The 18546-nt window shown below is 34.9% G+C and overlaps 1 protein-coding gene across 1 annotated transcript in view; it reads right to left on the bottom strand.

Annotated features, from left to right (window-relative positions):
• The window catches only part of SMC4 (structural maintenance of chromosomes 4), a 34509-nt gene that overhangs the window by 9285 nt on the left and 6678 nt on the right, over positions 1 to 18546 (bottom strand). Inside the window, exons 6-16 of the mRNA XM_082654356.1 lie at positions 13246 to 13410; positions 12844 to 12971; positions 12231 to 12371; positions 11419 to 11569; positions 9535 to 9699; positions 7782 to 8015; positions 5796 to 5981; positions 4684 to 4845; positions 2289 to 2514; positions 2124 to 2203; positions 1126 to 1278 (exon numbers count right to left, since the gene is read on the bottom strand). Coding sequence (XP_082510482.1) covers positions 1126 to 1278; positions 2124 to 2203; positions 2289 to 2514; positions 4684 to 4845; positions 5796 to 5981; positions 7782 to 8015; positions 9535 to 9699; positions 11419 to 11569; positions 12231 to 12371; positions 12844 to 12971; positions 13246 to 13410 — 1791 coding nt within the window. The remainder of the gene's footprint in view (positions 1 to 1125; positions 1279 to 2123; positions 2204 to 2288; positions 2515 to 4683; positions 4846 to 5795; positions 5982 to 7781; positions 8016 to 9534; positions 9700 to 11418; positions 11570 to 12230; positions 12372 to 12843; positions 12972 to 13245; positions 13411 to 18546) is intronic.

Raw genomic sequence — 18546 nt, 5'->3', positions numbered from 1 at the left:
ATTTATATCAGATTAGCAAACTTACAACAAACTGAAGAGTACCTAGTGTTCAAAGACTTGGAAAAATTATTTGCATATGCTACTATTAGTAAATGAATTAGAACCGTCTTTTTGAGAACAATTTGGCATTATGCAACAAACGCTTAAAACACTGTACAGGGCTTCCCTGGTGGCACAGTGGTTGAGAGTCTGCCTGCCGATGCAGGGGACACGGGGTCGTGCCCCGGTCCAGGAAGATCCCACATGCCGCAAAGCGGCGGGGCCCGTGAGCCATGGCCGCTGAGCCTGCGCGTCCGGAGCCTGTGTTCCGCAACGGGAGAGGCCACAGCAGTGAGAGGCCCGCGTACCGCAAAACCCCCCCGCAAAAAACCCAAAAATAACACTGTACACATACTGGGTAATAATTATAGTTTTAGAACTCTAACCTAAGGAAATAATTGGATGAGTGTATTAAGGTCTGCATAAGAAGGATATTTAAAACACAGCAGTATACATAGTCAACACAGAAAAGTATTTATCAAATCGTAATACGAACAAAATATGCCAATACAATTGCACACAAAGTAAATGTACATTGGCTTGGAAAGAAAATCGTAATTAATAAGTGAAGAAAAGTTAATAAGACTCATTAAAAATTCATATGCAAATTTAATATGTATATCAATATCTACCATATACATAAACACATACATGCAAACTAGACACACTAAAAGTTGAAAGACATACATAAAAATTTAAGGTGATAATCTTTTGAGTATTTCCTAAAAACTGTTTTCTGATTTTGTTTTTTAAAAGAGACTGGGCATGTATTGCTTTTTCATAATTAAGAAAACATTTCACTTTGAGAAGAGAATGAAATAAAGGGTCACATAGTTGCTAAGGGAAGACACATTTCTATGGAGTACAAATGGAAACCAGAAATAGCTGTGGCTGGAGCAAACACTGTGACAGGGCGTTTATCCATTAGTACTCGGAGAAACAAAATCAACAGATGCGCCTTACACCTAGAGACTCAGCCTCCTCCTCCCCCCCTTATATTTTAAAATTATAAGCAAACAGCAAAATGCTTCTGCCAAATTGCTGTTGAATTCCAATAGTTTCAGCTAATATTGATTAAAAAAGTACCTGGATGCTTGCAGTAAACTTTTCTAGTGTATTCCTCATTTCTCGTTCACTATGCCTTAACTTAACTACTGCTTCTTCCAGTTGTACTTTCTGTTCCTGAATTTGCACTGCTTTTTGAGAGTCTCTCTGCAACTGTGATTCCATTTTATTTACCTACAAAGAAGAATACCAGTGAAATAAGTTTATTCCAAGAGTCATTTCAGATTAACAGCAATTTATGAATGAAGAAAACCCAAACTTCTGATCTTAAAGACTAGAAACAAGCAAACAACCCAGGTCCAATTCCAAAACCTAAAGCTTAGGAGATGGTCAACTAATTTCCGCATCATAGAATCAGATGAAAAGATCATTTTAAGTGTTGTATAGTCAACTACTATTACAATGAAGGTATACTACACAAATATTTAAGTGGAAAAATACAAACTATTTCAAAATATGAAAAAAAATCAAGCCACAACTCTTCAGAAAAAGTTAGGTATCCAGGACATCTAAGTACATATTTTTAAGGAAGAAAAAAGTATAGTGTTCCAAGGGTGATAATGGAACAGAGCAGTATTTCCTGAGCATTTTGACATTCCTCTTATATTTCTGGACATATAAAATTTGGAAACATGTATCAGAAGTCTTTGCTATATTTACAACTTAAAGAATTATGTCAAAATAGAAAAGATAATTATACAATACATCAGTAACTATGTGAAGAAACAAATTAAATGTCAAACAGTAAGTAAATGGTTAAATTATGATATGATCCAAATGTCATAACAGAGAAAGATATATATGCCGAGCATATATTTTTAAATTAACATACTTTTAAAACTTTAACAAGTTTCATATAAAATCCCACAGCTTATATACTAGTCATTTAGAGAAAATTCAATCTGTTAATTGAAAATCTGACTAGAGTACATTTAAAATAGCAGAATTTTACAGTATGTTACTTATCAGTAAAGCTGCTTTAACAAAAATGTCTTGACCGTAATTTTGTACATGCTGACCTCTTCTTCTGGGATTTCAACAACAACTGATGAACCCATCCTTCCTTTCATTACTTTGCTTCCACCACCAGTCATTGTACCTGGAGAACAGAGGAGAGAAGTCAGACTTAGATGTCTCCCCCAACAAGATTAAATAAACTCAATGGCAGAGAAAAAAAACATTACCTGACTGTTCTATGATTTGCCCCTGTAATGTTACCACTCTCCATCTTCTATCTTTCTGATATGCTACTCTTGTGGCTTGATCTAAGTTGTCAGCTACTAAGGTATCCCGTAAGGCAAAGTAAAAAGCTTGGCGAATTTCCTCATCTTTTACTTTTACTAAATCAAATAATCGAGGAGTATTTTCAGGAGTTTGAATTTTGGTCATTTTCTTTGCCCACACTGCCATCTAAACATAAAAAAGAAAAATAATATATATATAAAGATCATTTCTGTTAGATATAATTTATAGAAGTAATACACATGTATTAAACATAAGGACATGTATACAAAGTTCTGAGTATCTACATAATTGAGTATTACTTTACTGTTTTTTTGCCGTACGCTGGCCTCTCACTGTTGTGGCCTCTCCCTTTGCGGAGCACAGGCTCCAGACGCGCAGGCTCAGCGGCCATGGCTCACGGGCCCAGCCGCTCCGCGGCATGTGGGATCTTCCCGGACCGGGGCACGAACCCGTGTCCCCTGCATCGGCAGGCGGACTCTCAACCACTGCGCCACCAGGGAAGCCCTACTTTACTGTTATTTTAAAAAAGAAGTTATTGTAAAACTATCTCTATTCACAGATGACATGATCTTATACGTATTAAAATCCCGAGGAATTCATACATTAAAAAACTATTAGAAATAACATAAATTCAGCAAAGTTGCAGAATACAAAATCAATATGCAGAAATTAATTGTATTTCTATACACTAGCAATGAATAATCTGAAAATGAGATTAAGAAAATTCCATTTACAATATACTAAAAACAAAACAAAAACCCCAGGACACTCTTGATATTAAAGAACAAAATGAAAGGACTCCTGATTTTAAAGCTTACTACAAAGCTATAGTAATCAAGACAGTGTGGTATCAGTGTAAGGACAGACACAGATAAATGAAGAGTCCAGAAATAAACCCTTACATTTATGATCGGTTGATTTTTGATAAGGGTGCCAAGAAAATTCAACAGGGAAAGAATACAAATGGTGCTGGAACAACCTGATATCCAGAAGAGTAGAGTTGGACCCCTACTTTACACTGTATTATAAAATTAACTTAATATGGATTAAAAAACTAAATTTAGAACCTAAAGCTGTAAAACTCTTAGAAAACAGAGGTAAATCACCCTGCCATTGGATTACACAGTAGTTTCTTAGATATGACACCCAAAATACAAGGAACTAAAAATAAACTGGACTTCTATCTAAATTTTTTGCTTCAGAGGACACCATCAAGAATGTGAAAAGAGAGCCCACAGAATGGGAGAAAACATTTGCAAATTACATACCTGACAAGAGACTTGTATCCAGAATATATAAAGAATTCTTACAACTCAACAGTAAGACAAACCAATTAACAAATGGGCAAAGAATGTGAACAGATTTTTCTCCAAAGATAAACAAATGGCCAATAAATAAGCACATGAAAAGATGTCGTACAAAAACCTGTGTACAGCAATGTTCATGGCAGCATTAACCATAATACCCAAAACATGGAAACAACCCAAATGTCCATCAATTGATGAATAAACAAACTGTGCTACATCATATAATGGAATATCATTCGGCAGTAAAAAGGAATGAAGTGCTGATACACATGTATTAGCCCCACCCCCTACAAAGAGAAGAGAGGGAACTTATTTATTTATTTTTTGCCACACCATGCGGCGTGCAGGATCTTAGTTCCCTGACCAGGGACTGAACACGCACCCCACAGTGGAAGTGTGGAGTCTTAACCACTGGACCGCCAGGGAAGTCTCAACATGGATGACCTTTGAAAAGTAAGTTAAAGAAGCCATACACAAAAGGCTACATATTATATGATTTCATTTATACAAAATGTCCATAATATGTAAATCTAGAGACAAAAAGTAGATTAAAGGTTGCAGGGGGATGGAGGGGTGGGAGAATAGGGGTAGTGACTCCTCATGTGTATGGGGTTCCTCTTTTGGGGTGATGAAAATATTGTGGAATTAGACAGTGGTCATGATTGAACAATCCAGACCATGTGAATGTACTAAAACCTGCTGAACTACGTATTTTAAAATAATGAATTTTATGGTTGTGAATTGTATCTCAGTAAGTGTTTCTTTTTCTTTTTTTTTTTTTTAAAGTAGTTATTGACGATGGAAGTTAGAAATGCAAACTACCAATCATTGTAACATTGGAATGTATATTCCTTTAGGGGAGGCAGTAGAGGATTTTTTTTCACAACCATGTAACCCCAGAGCCTAATATAATCCTCAAAACCTATCAGGTGTTCACTTAAATAACTATGAAAAAAAAGCTAGGATTCAAAATCAAAAAACACTTGGCACTTAAAAACTAAATTACAGGTAGATTATGAATACCCACCTTATCCAAACCTATAAAGGTTGCAACTCCAATATTTTGTCTTTTAAGGAAGTTTACACATTCTTGGGCCGTATCGATAGAATCAACAACAATGTAGTCTAATGCATGACAACAGGATGAAATAGCAATATCATATTTTTCATCAATTGCTCCTAAGTCCCCCTAATAATTGAGAAGAGGGGGGAAAAATCAATGCACAATCAGCAAGGAATTAGGCACAGGATCATTTTATTAGTAATTCATATAGATTTTTCAAGTTGTGTTTAACTGAACTATACCCACGTATGGTTTTAAACAGTACAAAAAGGGTACACAGTGAAAAATTTAAGTGTTCCTCACATTCAACCTTTCTCTTCTGCAAAGGCAATCACTACTAGAATTTTTAATCTACCTTAAAAAAAAAACTTATGGATATACAGAGTTTGAATTTTTAATGAGCACAAAATCAGAGAACTGTTTTCACTGCATGTAAATAAAAATGTATAGTGTGAAAATTTGAAACCTAAAAGTATTATAAGCAAAATAACTTATAGAATAATAAAACTCTGAATTATTGAAAGCCATTTAAGATTATGTAAATCTGCTTCTCAGTCTATTAATACATAAGCTATCCCCATTTCCTTCCAGCCACCTTCTAGCTGGCCACAGCTCCCTTCCTTCTTCAGGCTCAACTCAGGCTTCAGGTACCCACTATCCCTAGCCTTGGGTTTTGACATCATCCCTTGTTGATTTTCCTAAACTCTAGCCACAACCTTTAGTATAATGGTATAAAACCCAGAATATAATTTATCAAGTTCTTATTTTTTTTAAAAAAGAAAAAAGGAGTTTGTTAAGTTTATCATTAGAGTTGGATCACTTTCTTAAAATGACTATAATTATACAAAATTAAAAAAAAACCCAAAACTATCTGTAACATGAACAAATACATACCACAAAGAATTTTATCATGCCTGAGTGTAAGAGCAAAATGTTTAAAAATGAAAGTCCTTTAAAAGAAACAAAAGTAAATGTTATTTTATGTACAGAGACAATATACAGTTCTTTAAGTCAAGGTAAGAAAATTATAACATCTGAGAAAAATGTATAGTCATTTACAAATAAATTTACTTTACCAATCTTCCATATATTCCTGGAATTCTGCCAGATTTTTTTTCTTGAATTATTGCATCAAGCACTTTCCCCCTACTTCGATTCATTGCTAAGGAACTCTTCGCTTCTTCAACTTTTTGGAAAAGATCACGAACCAAACTTTTGAAATTTATTTCTTCTTGTGTAAGTTTTTGAAGTTGTTTTTCTTTCTAAAGGTGAAAATAAAGAAAATGAATCCCAGAAGGTTACACCCTATCACAGTATAGAATTAGTTGTAATACCTAAAAAAAGAAGGAAAGGCCAATAATCAACACTTGAACCAGGACTAAGCTGTCACATTGCAACTGTTGGTTTGATTTTGAAAAATATGGATGGGTTTTCTGTTTTAAAGGGGGCAGAAATTATCTGGGTCAATAATAAGGAATATAAACACAATATAGACCTAGGAGCAGTGCACTGACTGCTAGAGCTAGAGGAGTTAGGGTTGTGGAAATCCCAGTTTGGCACCACACAGTTAGGCATAAATGTGTCCTAATTCTTATATTCTTACACTAATCAAAAACAGACCTCAATACAGGACTCTAGTTATGGGTGACCGGGCAGGGCTATGATTACACTGTGCCTTGCTTTTTAAATAAAAGGAGATTTATTATATAGTATTATATAGCATATATTATTATATCTAATTAAATAAAGGAAAACAAAGAACAAAAAAAGCATAGCTCTGAAATGAAGGAGAGCATGATGAGTGAACACTACTATTGCTAAACAAAAACATCAGGCTGCCAAGAAGAGGAACCACACACATGCACACAAAAAGCCTAATTCTCAGTTTCTCAATCTCCAAGTTGGTGCAGCCATTTTTCTGACATTCTCCTTCACTTCCTGGCTTTAAATTATTACCTCTATTACCAGTCACACTGGTTTAAAGTATTGATAAAAGCTCAAGTTGCAGATTTAATTTATCCAAAAATAAACTGAATCATAAGGAAGATAGAAGTAGTCACTGAATATAACTTAAGTTTACATTTAAATTCTATACGGCCATTAAGTTCTCTGATGACCAAGCGGCGTGCATTTACTAAAATGAAAAAGACTTCATTTTCAGTGTAATTTCTCTCCAAGCAGCATTTTCTATTGCCATCTTGCCTAATGATGCTTTTGAGATTAAAGTTATGAAATTCCTTAGATGTCTAATTCACTCAAGGATAGCAGAGGACGTGGATGAGCTAATAAGCCAGATGTCTTGATTAGTTTAACAACTTGCAGTCCCAACAAAGAAAACTACATTCATAAATTCAAAAACAGAAAAAAATACACTAAGATAGTTGACTTGCATATTTGTTCACACACACACTTACACTTATTTGTGATTTTCCTTTACCATTGCCGAAATTGTCTACACTTAGATTTAGGGAAACAAAAAACTTTCTTCTGTTTAAATTTTTATAATGGGAAATAATGGTGGCAGCAGTGATATTATTTGCTGTTTGACACTTGAAGGGAGAATGCAGCTTCTTGATAGTCTCGATTCGTATCAGATAGAATACTGAAATATTAACCCCATTCTTTTCGGAAAGATTACACTAAACAATAACAACAAAAATATCTATGTACCAGTCACTTAAGATGTTGAGATCAGGACTTCCCTGGTGGCACAGTGGTTAAGAATCCGCCTGCTAATGCAGGGGACACGGGTTCGAGCCCTGGTCAGGGAAGATCCCACATGCCACGGAGCAACTAAGCCTGTGCACCACAACTACTGAAGCCCACACGCCTAGAGTCCGTGCTCCGCAACAAGAGAAGCCACCGCAATGAGAAGCCCGCGCACCGCAACGTAGAGGAGCCCCCACTCGCAGCAACTAGAGAAGGCCTGTGCGCAGCAATGAAGACTCAGCGCAGCCAAAAAAAAAAAGATGTTGAGATTTAAAAAAATATATGTAAATATAAAAATAAATAAAACTAGGGTTCATAAACAATGTTCAGATGAAATATAGAAGAAGATTTACCTCCTTTAGTTCATGTTCAATTTGAGGGAGTTTTGCCTGTATATCTCCAATTGCAGCTTTCCTTTCTTTGAGAGTCTCAGAAGCTGCCATTAGAGCTTCATTGGCCTTACTTAATTGAGACACTGCGGTATTATGACGACTGAGATAGATATCAAGTTCTGATTGGGCTACATCCATCTTTGAACGTGCTTCATTTACTGATTTGCTGAAATCCATAAGTTCTTTCTCTCGACTCTGTTAAAATATGATAGACCCCATTAAATCCGAAATATATGTGTTTCAAACCTAAACTGAAATGGAAACCATTCATTTTGAATTTAACTTAATAGATTCTACAAGCACAATATACAGAAATAAATCTCACAAGTGGAATGGACTAACAGTTTTTGCCTAGTTGTGAATGTTCATGGTATACAGTCTTTTCCCAACTGATTTCACAAGAGCTTAACAAGGTAGATACCATACGAATATCTAGTATCTCAATTTAGAGATTAAAATGACAAAGAAGGAGTGGTTGAAAGAGAACAAAAATGTGGATCTGAAATCTAGATTCCATGGTCTTTCCACATTACCTTACCTAAAATGGTAAGGTGTAAGGACTACTCAGCAGAAAGTTTCAAGTATATTTATGTTGGAAATCTTTTTAAGTTTTAGAGGTAAGGTGAGGTAATCCCCAACACAAGTCATAATTTGATGAGTGAGTAGAAATTTTGGACTACTGTAGTTGACTGTGTAGAAAGGACCTACTTATTAGAATAATGGAATAAGAAAAGCCCTTACAAAAGCCTAACCCTTTTATTTCACATACAAAGCATTGGCCCAGTAATATAGTATGATATTAGAACATGCCCACATTTCAAAACAGAATCAATTTAGTCCGTAAAGAAACTCCAAAACACTTCATGGAGGTATAATTAACAAAGGTCTTATGTAACTGACTTAAGTAACGTTAAGTCAATTCAACTCAATTACTGTCATCTATTAAATATCTATTTAACATGCTCAGTGTTGTCTAAAAGGCTGTGGTGAATATAAACAAAGATAGCTAAACTCTGTGCTTATACTCTGGCTGGGGAGACAAGACATAACAATGAGACAATCTCACACTCTTGCTTTAAGGAAGTGCTAACATAATGTAGTAGCTAATATTTATTAATTCCTTACTTTCTAGGCACTTTATGTAAGTAAACACACGTTTTATTTTCACAAAGATTCACAAGATGGGTAATATTTTCTTCCGCATTTTGAGGAAGATAACTTGGAGACATAACCTGAGTTCAGAGATAATAAGGGATTGACCTAGGATTTGAGCCAAGAACTGACACATGAGCCATGGTTAAAACTATTACAGAAGAGCTACAGAAGCAAAGAAAGGAGATGTCATCTACAGTTAGTGTGGTCCCAAGCATTTATAGGTAGTAACCAATAAATTACCAAGAAAATAATTTAAGAGAAGATGAAAAAGAAAATTTGATGATGAAGTCAATGTGTAACGAAGAACTGCACATAAAACAAAGTATTTGATGAGTATTTTCTTCTACCACTGTAAGTTCTCGTTAACTTTTTTTTTAAAACGAGAAAGCAAACAACAAAGGGGAAGAGTCTAGGCTAACCATCTTTAGGAATGGTAGATATTAAAAGTCCAAACTTTTTCTTCTAACAGTTCATTTTTTAATATTACTATAAAAACAATCTTCAAGATTAACAAAAAAAAAGCCACCAAAATATATGCCAACTGATAAAGAAATCTTACTTCTTTTTCTTTCTGAAGCCCTTGTGTTTCCTGTTTAAGGCTATCCATAACTTCCTTTAATTTTTTTTCTTCTTTTTCTTTTTCTTTCTCAAGGGCATTATTTCTAGTTGTTGTCTCAGTTATGATATTCTCACTCTTGGCAGGTATACTTTTAAATTCTTCAACCTAAGATTATAAAACAAATTAAAGTTACTAGAAGCATGTACCTTTAGGCTATCCAACACCATCAATATTTGGCTTATTTAAAAGCATTTCTCAGGATCTTCTAGATCTTTGCGGTTTTCACTGTAATTAAGTTTAAAGCAGCTAATTTTAGCAAGTACTTCCTTAATCATCTGCTGCAATTTCTATGTTCTCTCAGTCCAATGGTAAAACTAATTCTACGAATTCCTGATTCCTTATGGAGAACAATTCTTCCTCGCTGAGCAGATCTTCCTTCTGCTCCAACTTTAGGCTGTAATTATCCTTCTTCACCTATGAATATGGTCTGAGTACACGGAATTCCCTGAAGTACCCTTCAAAGTACATTACAACTTACCACAAATTACTCATACACCCCTAGTTTCCCTCAAATCTTAAGATCTTTCCTAACTTTACCCTTCCAGAGTCACCACATAGGACTAGTATTTTATTCCATTAATACCTTCCAGTAGTTATCACTTTTCCACAGTTGATTCCTAAAGGCTAATTATCTCTACTACAGTTACATTTGGCTTAATCTGCCCAATTCAGGGGTTTCTATCAAATCCATGCTATTTTGTTTATTCTGATTATCTATTACCAGAGAAATTAAACATTTCCCAAAATGGTGTCCCTCAAACACTGATTCACATAGATGTGTTACTGTACTGAGCATAAAGCATTTTGTGAACAAATGCATTCAGAAAATGCTTACAAGTTGAAGCAGAGCCTGTCTTATAATTACCATGTAATTATATGGTACAAAACTTTTTTTTTAAATAAATTTATTTTATTTTTGGCTGCGTTGGGTCTTCGTTGCTGCACGTGGGCTTTCTCTAGTTGTGGCGATCAGGGGGCTACTCTTCGTTGTGGTGCGCAGGCTTCTCATTGCAGTGGCTTCTCTTGTTGCAGAGCACGGGCTCTAGGCACGTGGGCTCAGTAGTTGTGGCTCACGGGCTCTAGAGCACAGGCTCAGTAGCTGTGGCACACAGGCTTAGTTATTCCACGGCATGTGGGATCTTCCCGGACCAGGGCTCGAACCCGTGTCCCCTGCACTGGCAGGCAGATTCTCAACCACTGCACCACCAGGGAAGCCCGGTACAAAACTTTTTTGAGGGGAGAGGCTTTATGTGTCTCATCTATTAATATCTGATTAAACTATGAATATAGTTTGAAACACCCCAAATTAATTGATTTATTAGTCTGGCTCCTAGCAAGTTAGGCATTCTGGTCTAAACCTCATCTTTCTTTTTTTGAAACCTCAGTCTAGCTAATCAACCACTTGCTGTAAATTATGAACTTCTCCTTCCCTCCCTTTTAAGGGAAAACTGCTGATACTCTTAACTTGATTTCTGCAGACAAAGGTACTATTTTTAAAAATCTATGATATGTAGCCAAAAACATCTCTTTAAATCATACACTCTAGGAAGAAGAAAATTATTGTCACCAAAATAGAATTGCTGATTTGGTAAATATTTTGCCAACAATGTATATCAGAAACATAAGCTCTAAAACTCAAAGTCAATGGATACAGGATTTCCCTTTGGGGAAAAATCAGGTTGAGATAAATCCTGAAACACTTAACATTCAGAATCCCAACTCATTCTCTTAGGTAGTATGGGCCAAGAACATTCATGAAAAATAATAAAAACTACATGTGATATTCAAACCTGAAATTTTAAGAATTTCTCCCCTATAACTTACCTTTTCTTTATCTTTTTGAAGTTGTTTTTCCAGTTTTCTGGCTTTACTTGTAGCATGCTTTAATTTTTCCCTAACTTGAACATCTTCTAAATCTAGTTTTGTAAATTTTTCTTTGTTCTCCTCAATAAATTTTGTAATTTTGTTCAGCTTCCTAGCAAAGTAAGAAAATTCAGTCACTATTTTGGATATTCTGATATTTTAAAGCCACCTTATATACCTTGCCTGGTTATAAATGTATCCAAGTTCTTATAAGGTAGGATCCTGTTTCAAGCTGACCCTCTCCTCCACCCATATTTGAAGGAGCTGTTAAAATGTGTGACTATAGGAGTTATTTTGTCCTTCTAAGCTGGATTGGAAATAATCACTATGATGTCTAGGTATAGAAAAATTTGACCATAAAAAATAAGCAAAACTCATTTGAAAGAATAAAAAAGAAAACTGCATAGGTAAGGGATATTGGTGTCATTGAAGACTGATATGAGAAAGATAATGAGAAAACTTTAAGACAACTAACCTGTCAGGTTAAATGCTTGTTTGCTACGATGTTTTGTGTTATTATGTTCTGCCACTAGGGGGTAGCAGCCTGCATTATTTTAAGACCAGTGTTGGGCAGTCAAATCTGTGATAATCATCATCAACTAGATGTAAGTCAATTAAGTTTTTTGTTTGCAAAAGGAGACCATTTTATATGCTGGCAAATGTATTACACGCATGTGCTGGCAGTAAGTTTATATACAGACACACACACATACATGCAATAAAATGTAACTAAATAATCTAAATACTTTTAGTACTTTCCAAAAGATTATTACTTCTCTATATCTTTTACATCTTTATTCTTAGCTTTCATTTCGTTTGACAGTATATTGCTCTTCTCATTAATTTCTTTGGTATCTTCATGAATTTTTTCCTTTTGAGTCTCCATTTCAGCAATTCGTTTCTGCAGATCATAACTAGAGAGAGGAAAAAAAAGATATCAGAGATCCTAAAATACCATTTCTAAAATTCTCTATTTTAGTAAAATCAGCTGTTTCTAAAGTATTCTTAACCACAGTCAATTAACAATTACCTAGGATTACTGACAGGGAAGGGGGAACCAACCTAGGGTCAAGGCTAGAATTAGGAATAAAAATAGGCTCCACATAAACAAAATTAGATCTGCTATTATATGAATTCAAAAGAATGTATATGTAAAACTATTAAGCATAGTAATACTTGTGAACCCACCTCCCAACTTAAAGTAGGATACTTAAAAGTCAACTTCGATACTATGGTAAACAACCCTAATTTAATGAATTCATCACATAAAGCAACTTTTAGAATTTTTTTAACTTCAGTCTTCACATTTCTCTAACATGGGAAAAGAGAAGGGCTTAGACTTACTGCCAGAAACTAATACAAAAATTGATAAATTAAGGTACTTACATGTAATATTGACAAACATGATTCTTTTTTCTAAATATTTCATTTTCCAAGGTAAGAAATTCAATGGCTATGTTTTTCTCTCCTTCTAAGGCGTCCTTTTCCTTTTCCACCATCTTAACTCTGTTTAACTACAAAAGTTAAAAGTGTAGAGATTGTTCATATGAAGTGTATTTGAGCAATCTGAATTTAAAATATGCCAACATTAGATAAAAAAACATATAAACTACATTAATATAACAGTGTTCCTCTGAAATGCCAATAAGAAAAATATAAAATTCAACCTAAAACACTAAACTCTGCCTGAATAATTATGACTATAACTTGAATATCTAGCTCAGTAAAATTAGTTAATACAGAAAACATTCTGGTTTACAATACAACTAAAGTCTACAGAAGATTCACCTTCTCTCCTCTGTGTTCATTTAATATTTCAAATCTCCGACACAAGACTTTAATAGGTTCATTTAGCCGTCCACAACCAATTATATCTTCTAAATATTCAAGCATACCCTCATCATGTTCAGTCTGGCCTTTTGGTTTCATCATAGCAATTTGTTCAACTTCACCCTTTAAAAAAAAGTAATATTTCACACTCATTGCATATGTTTAGCAACATCAACCTTAAGTGAGAACTAGAAACAATGAAAAAATCCAACAGTAATGAACAACTAAATGATTTAAATCAGTGTTTAAAGACATTTAATAAAAGTAAAAATGTTCTCTCCACTGATACTCTTAAGGGTTTTAAGCAAAATTCAGCAAAGTATTCATACAATCTACAATTAAATCACTGTGGCAACATTTTCAACTACTAACAGAATTATAGCTCCTATTCTAAAACAATTTTCAAAAAGACCCTTCACGGTTAAACTGTAGGAATCCTGTCCCAAGATGGTTAGTATCATTAAGGTTTCTCTATAAACCTGGTGTTATGAGTTCCTCAGCAAGCGCTGGGCTTCGTAAGAATGTCTCAAACTTAATGCTGTAACTTTCTAAAAACAAGACCATTAAATGAAAAAGGAAATATTACTATTTCTCATGGTAATAATATTAATAGAAGAAATCCAACTGACTGGAAACTAAAGATCCTGGTACATACAACACTGGAAAACTTTTGCTTGCAATCGTTATTACAACAACTTTTGAACTATAATTAAAATTTTAGATTAACATTATATATTTGTATTTACGCAGTTTAATTACAAAGAGAAAAGAAGAAAAAAATTCACAATCAGTAACTTTCAAGGCTGATTGCCAGGGAGCCATTTAGTTTGATGGGGAAGAAAATTTTGTCTGAACAATGCTCAGGCAAACTGCTGCTACTTTACTTCACACCAGTAGCCTGCTTGTACTCTATATTATTGCAACAGAAGAAAAGGGACAAATAGAAAAAAAAAATACCCCTTTATTTCTGCAAGATAGCAAAGACTGAAAAAAATCTTTTTAAATTATATATTAAAAAAAAGCATATAGTCTTTCTCAATTTAAATATCTACAATATGTATTTGTGAATGAACCTTAAAAATCTGGGGTAAAACTTGCTAATGACAAAGCATCATATTTACCAAAATCCTCAACATAATTATACAAGGTAAAAAAATTTAAAGATAAAAGAAAAGATAAAACAGCTTATTTTAAAATCTACTCATTAGGGACTTCCCTGGCGGTCCAGTGGTTAGGGTTCCACACTTCAACTGCAGGGGGCATGGGTTCGATCCCTGGTCGGGGAACTAAGATTCCGTGTAAAAAAAAAATCTACTCATTAAAGGGCATAATTTTAAACATTTTTTACAGATGATCACTTTTCTGTACTTTGACAACAGGACATGATTATAAAATACAAACTGAAATGCTATCCTAAGAGCCTGTTATTTTTTAGATTTCTCTGCAACCGTGGGTATGTATGAATTAGTCTTAACTAAATATTAGCGTTTAAAATATGTAGCTATTTATATAAAATGTTTTATTCTGCTTTCAATTATCAGTTTTTTCCAAATATTTTCATAACAATTTTAAGTTTCAGACAGGATTTAAGCCTGGCAGAGTGTCCAAAGCTTTAGATTACAACAGGGACTCCAGCCACTGAAGAAGCCAAGAGACTTATTCAGTTGTTATCTAGACAGGGTTTATCAACAGCAACATTACTGACATTTTGGGCTGAATACTCTGTTGTGGGGAGCTAGGCTGGGTATCACAGCATGTTTAATAACATCTGGGACCTCTACCCACTAGATATCAGCAGCATCAGGCTTCCCCCAGCTGTAACAGCCCAAACTATCTCCAGACAATGCTAAATGTACTGGGGGTGAGGATGCAACACTACCCCCAGCTGAGAATCACTGATCTGGAGGTAGTCAGTTTAACTTTTTTGTATTAGTGTTTAACAATCCAAATATCTGACACCTGATAGTCTAACATTCTACCGAATTCAATTTGAACATCTGAACACTTATTTTAAGAAAAATGGAAAACCATGCCAAGAGAACTTACATGTCCGCGTCAAATCACTATAAGGTATTATTTAAGTATACACTTTTCAGATAACCAGAAGTTATGATTTGGTGTAAGAATGATAAAAATATTCCTAAAGGCATCACACTTTTCCTGGCCAAATTACTTATTGAAGAGATGGATTACCACCATTAGGAGACTGCCTAGCTTTGAATAAAGCATAGTGGTTGCTTGTTTTTGGTTACTTGTTCCTCCCTTTCCAATTAAAATGAAGGATATACAGCTCTGATTTCTTTTCATTCTAACAAGGTTGCCCAGTAGAAAAAAACATTTTCAAGTGAAAGACAAGGACGTTTATGAATCAACATAGTTGCACCTCAAGTCCCATATAACATTCAGTTTTATTATATGGTATTCATTAAAAACAAAAAACAAACGAAAAAACCGGTTATTATCAGATTAGCACTATTGAATCAACAGGTTATTAGAACATTTAGCCTTCTACCTGTCATGTGACAATTAGGACTGTTGTGGTATTTCAATGACAACCTGGGACCTTTTTGTGGTTCTGTTCCTTGATGTCCTCTGCCTTACTACCTGCTACTATTTGTTTTCTTCGTTCTTTTTCCATTTTGTGTCATTTCATGTATAATCTGTGGGTAGACAGTCTGCTTAGAGGACCACTCATATTTCAGAAAATGTACCTATTCCATGTGAAATTATAGAATATAGTTTTAGGGAAATACCTTCAACACATTTCAGAAATAATTTTAAAGCATCACCCTGAATTTAAAGTCACCTTACCACTCAAAGCTCCAAATCACAAGTAGTGGTAGCATGATGAGACAAAAAAAAAAAAGTTTCAAGTTGCTATATGCTACCATCTGAAGCTGGCAAAGTTTTGTAGGCCCCCCCACGGTTATTTCTATTTTCTATAGCTTAAGTATACTAAACAAGGTTTTAAACAATTTTTTTCACTGTTGTTTACTAGTAACTTCCTATGTTTTAATTTATATTCACACTATATCAGAGATACTAGGCAACTGTGGAAATACCATCTGTGGTTTTGTTTTTTTAAAAAAATAAATTTATTTATTTTTGGCTGCATTGGGTCTTCATTGCTGTGTGCTGGCTTCTACTCTTTGTTGCAGTGCACAGGTTTCTCATTGTGGTGGCTTCTCTTCTTGTGGAGCATGGGCTCTAGGCGCGCAGGCTTCAGTAGTTGTGGCACGTAGGCTAGGTAGTTGTGGCTCGCGGGCTCTAGAGTGCAGGCTCAGTAGTTGTGGCACACGGGCCTAGTTGCTCTGTGTCATGTGGGATCTTCCCAGACCAGGGCTCGAACCCATGTCCCCTGCATTGGCAGGTGGATTCTTAACCACTGCACCACCAGGGAAGCCCCATCTGTGGTTTTTTAAAGTAACATAAAAATAGCAAACGTATTTCAAGAGGATATTTATAACATCCAAGGCCTAATCCATACCGTATTGAAGTGGATGGCAAACCAGGGTATTGTGATTCATTTATAGCATTCCTCAATAATCTAATTTACAAGAATATAGCTTAAAAATCTAAGAGGAGGGCTTCCCTGGTGGCGCAGTGGTTGACTGTCCGCCTGTCAATGCAGGGGACACGGGTTCGTGCCCCGGTCCAGGAAGATCCCATATGCTGCGGAGCGGCTGGGCCCGTGAGCCATGGCTGCTGAGCCTGCGCGTCTGGAGCCTGTGCTCCGCAACGGGAGAGGCCACAACAGTGAGAGGCCTGAGTACTGCAAAAAATAAAAAAATAAAAAAATAATAAAAAATCTAAGAGGAATGAATAGGTACGATGCTTTCTTATCTTTATTGAAACAGAATCCAAATTTTAGCAAGCAAGAACCACAGGAAACTGTAGTATATAGCTATAACAAAGCTTTTTTCCTAATAAGACCTGAAGGTTTAAGGTAAATATGGGTGTTTGCATCAAAACTAAATGGCCCAGATTTACTAGGCTTTGAAATTTTATTTTGCCTTGGCAATATTTTTATTTTCTCCATTTTCCACTGTAATGTAAGTTATTGTTCTTTCTCTTATTCTGATAAATTTTATTCTAATTGCTCTTTGTGAACTAACAGAGGGCAAGAAACCAAATGACTGAGGTTAGTATCTGTCTAAATTAAGTGCATAAACAGAAAGGACAATGCTTTAGGAGGTAAACTGCTGGCTATCTATTTTGGATGCTTAGGGGTAGTTTCCTATTTTCTTTCATACAGTTGAGGCGGTTGAACAAAACACTTTTGGATAACTAAAGTACTATTGATAAAGCTAAAATTCTTTTGATATAGCACAGACTTATTTCTACAGGCTAAAAGACCAGAATCCAAATAAGTTTATATGTCATGCCAGGCTTAGAAGTATACTGAAAAGAAAAAGGGAGAGATGACTAGGTAACAACTCAGATCTCAGTTAATCCAATCTCCAAATTACTAAACAATAAGAAAAAAATTTTGGTTGTTTTAAATTTTAGTTTAGATTTTATAATATGAAGACAAAAAGCATATGAAGTTGAAAATTGTGACAAAACTAGCTACCCATGAAATGCTACACAGAGCTAAAAAAACTCTACTTGTTTACACTTATAGTTACAACAATGGGACAACAGCTCCCAAACAAGGTATATATAAACAGGGAAATGTACAAACATAAAAAGCACAACGGCCAATTATAATCTAACACTTTTGGAAGGCATGTGTATTAAGTGCCTCTAAGGACAAGAAACGGAATTCTACCATTTTTGTATCATTTATAGCATCTCAGCATAGTGACTCACTAGGAATTCATTCAAATAGTCAACGATGAAATTTTAAATGACTTCAAATACTAGAATTGCCTACTTGAAGACCCTACTATACCATTATAAATACTTAAAAAAAAAAAAGTTTACCCTTATGGACTTCTAAACTTTAGTGCTTTTTAGTCTTAAAAATAAGTTTTCACTTGAGCTGGATTTATATTTCTTAGGTTGTTAATCACTACCACTGGCCAAACAGCCTATACATTTTATTCAAAGTAATCACTTATGTCTTAGATGATGATATTCTGATGTCTCCAAGTTCCCAGCCTCCCAAACCACAGCTAGTTTTTAAGATGTTATTTAGTGGGAGATAAGGTAATGAAAACTGCATTCTTACTTACCTTCAAATGCTTTAAATCTCTAGTGCAGGAGTCTAAGATTTTGATAAGGAACTAAATAAAAATCCATAGAAACCACTGCCAC

This window comes from Grampus griseus (genome assembly GCF_964374135.1).
Source record: "Grampus griseus genome assembly, chromosome: 5".
NCBI lineage: Eukaryota > Metazoa > Chordata > Mammalia > Artiodactyla > Delphinidae > Grampus > Grampus griseus.
The sequence above is the reverse complement of the archived record's forward strand: the minus strand, read 5'-3'. Positions and strand labels throughout refer to the sequence as shown.